The 8027-nt window shown below is 42.2% G+C and overlaps 1 protein-coding gene across 1 annotated transcript in view; it reads left to right on the top strand.

Moving 5' to 3' along the window:
- pola1 (polymerase (DNA directed), alpha 1) overlaps positions 1-8027 on the top strand; it is a gene marked incomplete at its 5' end in the record, with an annotated part of 231094 nt that overhangs the window by 175991 nt on the left and 47076 nt on the right. Inside the window, 1 exon segment of the mRNA XM_055645304.1 lies at positions 858-974. Within this exon segment, the coding sequence (XP_055501279.1) occupies positions 858-974 (117 nt within the window).

Genomic DNA, 8027 nt, shown 5'->3' with positions numbered 1-8027 from the left:
TGAAGGAGAGATTGAGGTGTGGCAGCAGATAAAGTGAAATCTCAATTTATTTTCCCAATTTTAAATTAGGATAAAGAAAATGCAGAAAATAAATTCTTTGGGATTTATTTTAATCTGGTTCCATACCCAAGATAGAAACTGGGTTGAAACACCGAGATTGACTGTTTCTCCTCCGTTTCCACATCATTTTCTGCTGAGGCTATAATTGGAGATGAGATGGACCTTTAAAACTTGTAGAGCAATTAGTCCATGAATTAGCGATGCACAAAGGCCAAAATATGTTTTGGATCATAATTGTGGTAAATATGGGAAGAGCATCAGAAAACTTGAGAGCCTTGGGAGATGTTTAAACAATTGCATATTTGCAATCTTCCACAGATTGTCTTCTGCAATCATGTCACATTCAGAGATGTTTTACTGAGAAGATTTGAGCTCCACTAATTGAGAACCTGCTCTTCCTCAGTGAATCTCCAAAGATGTTTTTTGTAATTTTAGTTCCTTGGTTAAATTAAAAAATATAAGGCTATGGAGTCCACGTGGACTGATATTATTTAAAAATACTGTAATATTTTTATGATTGCACTGTCTTGCATTGCCTGTATGTATCATTTAATCCATAAATTACACCCTGTGCACATTGGTCGTAGAATAAAATGATACTCCTTTTGAAAGTGTCATTACACTGGTTGTGATCTCCAGTATACTATAAGTTTACAAGTGTTATTTCTGGGCATATTGTTACCCTGCCTCTTGCTGGTATTCAGTCATAAGGCTTATGAACTCAAAGCTAATATTAGAGAGGCTCTGAATTTTGGCTAATGAAAGCTTTTCATGATTTTGCTTTGCTCAATTTGCAGGGATGGCTCGTTTGTGAAGACCAAACATGCCAAAATCGTACTCGTCAGCTTCCATTGAGGTTCTCGCGTAACGTTCCATTATGCCAGACTTGTGCAAAGGGTGCACTTAAGCCAGAGGTAATAACTCTTGTATTGTTACTGTAGACTTTTCAATTTAGTTTTATTTTCACAAAGCTTACATAATGCTAACATGGTCTGTGATTTACTGATGCTGGTCAATGTCTAATTTGAAAACCCTGGTTATCAATACTAACATCATAATATTTTCATATCAGGTTGTTGCAACAGCGAATCTTAGAATTTGTTTGCAGAACAGGAGGAGGCAATGGTAGCCAAGGAGAATCTGAAAGACCTATCTAACTGGTCTGTTCTTCCATCTATTCTTTGTCTGCTCCTGTCTTTTGAACATTTTCTTTTCAACTTGAGATAATAGTCCTCTACTATTCATTCTGTTTCGGTGTTCCATGTTCTAGCGAGTCTCAGTATGCAAAGGTACTAAAAGTGCCTTGATGGTCTTTAGTTGCTTTTTAAACTTGCCAATTCATTGACCAATAATCTTTTTCTTTCTTTACCTTAAAATACTTCACAATTTGCAGTCCAATTTCTCTATGCTATTGCAGCTGTACAAAAGATTGGTTAGACCAAACTTGGAGTATTGTGTTCAGTTCTGGTCACTGCACTGCAGTAAGAATGTGGTGACTATAGAGTGAGTGCAAGAGGGGTTGCATTCACTGGGATGTTGCCTGGAATAGAAGACTTTCTAGGCGCGAAAATGTTAGACTGGTGTATCCACACTGGATACTGTAGGTAACCTTACCGAGATTTCTATAATTATATAAGGGCCACAAATATAATAGATAGCCAGTCCTTTTCCCAGGGCAGGGCAGTGTAAAACTAGAGGGCACATGTTTAAGATGAAAGGGAGAAATTTAAAGATCCAAGGGATACCTATATCACACATCGGATGGTGGTTATCTGGAGCAATCTGCTAGGGAGGTGGTTGAGGCGGTTACAACTATATTTAAAGGGCATTTGGGACTCAGTAGGTACATTAATAGGAAAGGCGCAGAGGGGTATGGGCCCAATGCAGACAAATAGGATGAGTGTTGAGAAGCATTGCAGTTGGCATGGTTGAGATGGGCTGAAAAAGCCCACATCTGTGCTAGGCAAGTCTATGATTACGTGACCTTAATTTCTGACTTATGCAATGCCCCACATTGATCCCGCTCTTTGAGAGCCTTTAAACAATTCCCATCAGTGATTTATTCCCTTTGAGGCTACTTAGCTTCCCAGAAACAGAAACTATTTATTGTTCTTTTTTGCAGTGATCCATCCTCTTTATCACCATCCTATTCTTTAATATCAGAGCCATCTGCCTCCTATCTCATTTTGCTTTTTTTCCCCTTTGAAAACTTAAAGAATCCTGGAATATTTAATTTTCCCCACCTTGGTCACTTTGCAACCACTTCTTGATAATGGCTTATAACCATATAACCATATAACAATTACAGCATGGAAACAGGCCATCTTGGCCCTACAAGTCCATGCCGAACAACTTTTTTTCCCTTAGTCCCACCTGCCTGCACTCATACCATAACCCTCCATTCCCTTCTCATCCATATGCCTATCCAATTTATTTTTAAATGATGCCAACGAACCTGCCTCCACCACTTCCACTGGAAGCTCATTCCGCACCGTTACCACTCTCTGAGTAAAGAAGTTCCCCCTCATGTTACCCCTAAACTTCTGTCCCTTAATTCTGAAGTCATGTCCTCTTGTTTGAATCTTCCCTATTCTCAATGGAAAAGCTTGTCCACATCAACTCTGTCTATCCCTCTCATCATTTTAAAGACCTCTATCAAGTCCCTCCTTAACCTTCTGCGCTCCAGAGAATAAAGACCTAACTTATTCAACCTTTCTCTGTAACTTAGTTGTTGAAACCCAGGCAACATTCTAGTAAATCTCCTCTGTACTCTCTCTATTTTGTTGACATCCTTCCTATAATTGGGCGACCAAAATTGTACACCATACTCCAGATTTGGTCTCACCAATGCCTTGTACAATTTTAACATTACATCCCAGCTTCTATACTCAATGCTCTGATTTATAAAGGCTAGCATACCAAAAGCTTTCTTTACCACCCTGTCTATATGAGATTCCGCCTTCAAGGAACTATGCACGGTTATTCCCAGATCCCTCTGTTCAACTGCATTCTTCAATTCCCTACCATTTACCATGTATGTCCTATTTTGATTTGTCCTGCCAAGGTGTAGCACCTCACATTTATCAGCATTAAACTACATCTGCCATCTTTCAGCCCATTCTAACAAATGGCCTAAATCATTCTGTAGACTTTGGAAATCCTCTTCATTATCCACAACACCCCCTATCTTGGTATCATCTGCATACTTACAAGTCCAATTTACTACACCTTCATCCAGATCATTGATGTACATGACAAACAACAAAGGACCCAACACAGATCCCTGAGGCACCCCACTAGTCACCTGCCTCCAACCCGACAAACAGCCATCCACCTTTACCCTCTGGCTTCTCCCATTCAGCCACTGTTGAATCCATCTTGCTACTCCTGCATTTATACCCAACAGTTGAACCTTCTTAACCAACCTTCCATGAGGAACCTTGTCAAAGGCCTTACTAAAGTCCATATAGACAACATCCACTGCTTTACCCTTGTCAATTTCCCTAGTAACCTCTTCAAAAAATTCAAGAAGATTAGTCAAACATGACCTTCCAGGCACAAATCCATGTTGACTGTTCCTAATCAGGCCCTGTTTATCCAGATGCTTATATATATTATCTCTAAGTATCTTTTCCATTAAATCCATTAACTTAGATTGAAGCCATTTATTTCTATTTGTACCATTATCGCACCTACCTAGTTGCAAATACTGTCTGCATTCATGTAATGAGTCTTCAATTTTGCCTTCGTACCATTTGTCCCTACTCTGACTCTAGTCAGTGATGCACTCTTGTATTTGCATTCACAACTCTTTCCTAACTGAGTGTGTAAGAAGGAACTGCAGAGGCTGGTTTAAACTGAAGATAGACACAAAAAGCTGGAGTAACTCAGTGGGACACGCAGCATCTCTGGAGAGAAGGAATGGGTAACGTTTCGGGTCGAGACCCTTTTTCAGTCTTTTTTCCTTCTCTCCGGAGATGCTGCCTGTCCCGCTGAGTTACTCCAGCTTATTGCGTCTATCTTTCCTACTGATCCTGCTTATCATTACTTATTTTACTACCCTGCACTATTGCCTTATCTTTTCTCGTTAACTTTAAAAAAAATTCCCTCAGCAAATTACCCCTCCATCCAATTAACTTCAGAGGTGGTCTTTCCGCAGGCTAATATCACAGGGCGCTCTGCCTGACTATGACATTGCATTTGACCGGGCAATCTGTCACTGATCTGTTCCCTTTGGCTGTTGCATGAAAAAGAAAGCCAAGATCTAGTGTGCATGAACACTGCTTCTGATGACTGTTACAGCCTTCTCATCCTGCAACACTGGTACATGCATTTCTTCATGCATTAGGGTTAGGGTTTGATGTCTTTCAGTAAAGTGGATGAAATTTGCTCTTGTTTGACTTTTTTTTAATAACCTAGAAGTCTAGAATAATTATTACAATGTTATTATTTTGCTCTCAATGTTTATACAGTACTTAAGATCCAGCTCTGATTTATTTTAATCTGGCAAAAGTAGTATATCCAAGTAACACATCCAGTTTGTTCATTCAACACAATATTATATTTAATCTAACATTTTGGTCTTTTACTTTTCTTCAAGACCCACATAGCTTTTTCACACTTTCAATGTTCCACAGTCTTTGATTTTGCATCAAATAATTTGTATGATCTGAAGAGAAACCAGAGTGTATTTTGGGAAAAGATTTAATAGGATTCTGAGGGGAACTTTCAAACACAAAGGGTGGGTGGCTGTATGGAACGTGCTGCCAGAGGAGGTAGTTTGGGCTGGTACTATTGCAATGTTTAGGAAACAATTAGACAGTACATGGATACGACAGATTTAGAGGGATACTAGACTAAGTGGGACCCCTTGGGTCCCAGTCACACGGGAGGCCTGGTCCCCCAATGCAACCCATTCCCCAATGCAATATTCCATCATGGTGTGGGAGGGGGGTTGGTGTGGGAGAGGTTGGGGGGGGATGGGGGGGAGGGAGGGTGTGGGAAGGAATGGGGCAAGGGGGGTGTGTGGGGGAGTGATGGACTCCACTCAGTGGCCACCGGCCGTGGCACCACACAGCACCCCCCGGCCAGACAGCGGGTGGGTGGGTGGGAGGGGGTGGTGTTGGGGGGGTTGGGGTGGTGTAGGGGGGTTGGGGTGGTGTGGGGGGAAGGGGGAGGGGTAAATGGGGGGTGCGGGTGTGTGTGGGGTGGAGGGGGGTGTGGGGGAGGGGGGTGTGTGGGGGGGGGTAAGGGGGATGTGTGGGGGTGGGGGTAAGGGGGTTTGTTGGGGGAGGGAGGCGGGACTCCACTCAGCGGCCATTGGTCGCAGCACCACACAGCACCTCCCGACTCCACACAGCGGCTTCCCCTGACCACACAGCGGATTTCCCGACTCCACTCTTGCAGACTCAATTAGCATGGCCTGTTTACTCAGCCCCGCCTCCGGGGATGTATTCTCCAGCGGGTGCCGGAAGGGGCGTTACCTTCATGGTGACTGACAGGAGAGAGGACCAATCTGCTGATATCACGATTTTTTAAACCTTCGTAATCTTTCTCATATTTTTCCGATCAGAACAAAACTTGGTGTCTTGGAATAAAGGAGACCAGTGAGTAAGGTGGCGAACAGATCCTAGCGATATAGGGTAGCGCTTTTGCGTAAATTTAATTACAATGCAGTGGTCAAGATGAAAGTTTTAGTAATAGTATAGACGAACAGACAAAACCAAACACAGGCAGGTGTGATGAGTGTAGATGTAGATGGGCAAGTTGGGCCAAAGGACCTGTTTCCTATGTATAACTATGATTCCGTGATCTTCTTTGAACTCTGTGTCAATCAGTCACACCTGTAAATGTACCATGCATCCTCTCTGGACTAAAGGAACACATAAAATTGATAGTGTGATTATTGGTAGTTTCTCCATTTTGGAAACCTCACATGTGCCAGATCCAATCTTCCTTCCTTGTGGAGAGAAGGAATTGTTTTTTTTAATGTGGTGCATTTAATATTCTCAGGACATGTCAGTGTGCTTCTCACTGAATTAATTTATTTTGTAATTTTACATAAGTAGATGAAACACAGCCGCTCATCAGTTTTGATACTGTTGCCTGACGGGGAAAATATGAGCCAGAACATCAGAGAAACTAGTCTTCTTCAAATGGGGAAGTGGTATCATGAACCAACATAGACCAATATTTGTGGCCTCTGATTAATATATTCATAGTTAGGCAACATGGAAACAGGCCCTTCAGCCCACCCTTTCCATGCCAACCAAAATGAATTATTGGGCTAGTACCTGCAAATGGGGCAAGCCCAAACCTTTCCAATCCATGTGTCCGTCCAGATGCCTTTTAAGAGTTGTAATTGTATCGGCTTCCATAACTTCCTCTGGCAGCTTATTCCAGATATGGATTACCCTTTGAGTGAAAATGTTGCGCAAGGTCCCTCTCAGACCCCTTCGCTCCCACCTTAATCCTATGCCCTCTCATCTGAAAGATGACATCTCTGGAATTCCCTTAGGAACCCACATAGATTATGTGCGCAGATTAGAATAGGCTTTGACCACACAGCATTGGCCCAGTGTCACTGAGACAAGTGGAAGTCAGCCCGCTTCAGGTACATTATTCATCCAACGGAGACCAAATGCCACATATTCCTTTCAAGTTGCTTTATTGCCAGAGATTTACTTTTGAAGCCCAGAAAAGTCTTCCACCAATTAGTGACACAAGTTCAAGCCAACAGCTTATCAGATATTAAGAAAATTTTTTTTTTCTCTTGCGTAAAATGAGATCACAATTTGAGGTCGACAATCATGATCCATTCCACTAGGGGAATCAAATACCTTTGCTTTTTTTCCAAAACTAAATTAATCCAAGTGAGCATGTTTTGAATTGCCGGCAACTTTGCACTGATGCCTATCCCAAAGTCTCTTGAATGCCACAAAACTAACTGAGTTTGTGAGAATCCTGATAAATTGTCATATAGTTCACTGAGATATTGAAAAAGGTTTTGTTTCTTGTTAATACATTAAAAGAATACCATTCAAGGTAGTAAAAAAAAAGTGTAAGATGAATAGGCTATTCGTCCTTCAAATGCCATTGCTGGAGTGCCATAATCTCCCAGTCCAGCAAACAAGTGCATTTGGAGTATCCCTAAAGTTTTATAAATAGAAACAGAAAATGTTGGAAATATTCATCAGGTCAAGCTGCATCTGTGGAAAGTGAAGTGGGTCTGCATTGTGGGCCAAAGACACTTTGTCAGAAGTGGCAGGAAGACAAAGGAAGCTCGTAAAACTGCAAGAAGGGTTGGCTGAGTGAATGTCTTTGATAGGTTGGTGGGATTGGACCAGGGAGTTGCAAAGTACTGAAAGGGGAGGAGATGTGAGATGTCTGAAGAAGAGTCTCGACCTGAAACATCAACCATTCCTTCTCTCCAGAGATGCTGCCTGTCATGCTGAGTTACTCCAGCATTTTATGTCTATCTTAGATGTGAGATGTGTCAGGTTATGGAATCTTTTTGTAGGTGGTGGACATTATGGAGTATTATCTCTTGATTGTAGGGGCTAGTGGGGCAGAATCTGAGGCCCAGGGAGTGGGATGGTGTGAAGTGCTGGTAATGGATGAGATGCGAGAAGTCTGTCCTTCAGGAAGATGGATTGTATTTCGGAGATAGCTGCGCAGAAAGTCTCCTCATCTTAGCAAATGCAGTGGAGACGAAAGAACTGGGACAATGGAATAGAGCCCTTGCATGAAGCAGCGGGGGACCACAGGACATACGAGCAAAATTGGGCCATTCAGCCCATCGAAACTGCTCTACCATTTGATCATGGCTGATCTATTTTTCCCACTCTCAGCTTCATTGTCCTGCCTCCTCTCCGTAACCTAGGATGTCCTCACTAATCAGGAACCTATCAATCTCCACTTTAAATCAACCCAATGACTTTGGCCTCCATGGCCATCTGTGGCAATGA

The sequence above is a fragment of the Leucoraja erinacea genome, chromosome 13 (assembly GCF_028641065.1).
Source record: "Leucoraja erinacea ecotype New England chromosome 13, Leri_hhj_1, whole genome shotgun sequence".
Lineage (NCBI taxonomy): Eukaryota > Metazoa > Chordata > Chondrichthyes > Rajiformes > Rajidae > Leucoraja > Leucoraja erinaceus.
Note: the sequence above shows the minus strand (reverse complement) of the source record. Positions and strands in the feature narration are given on the sequence as shown.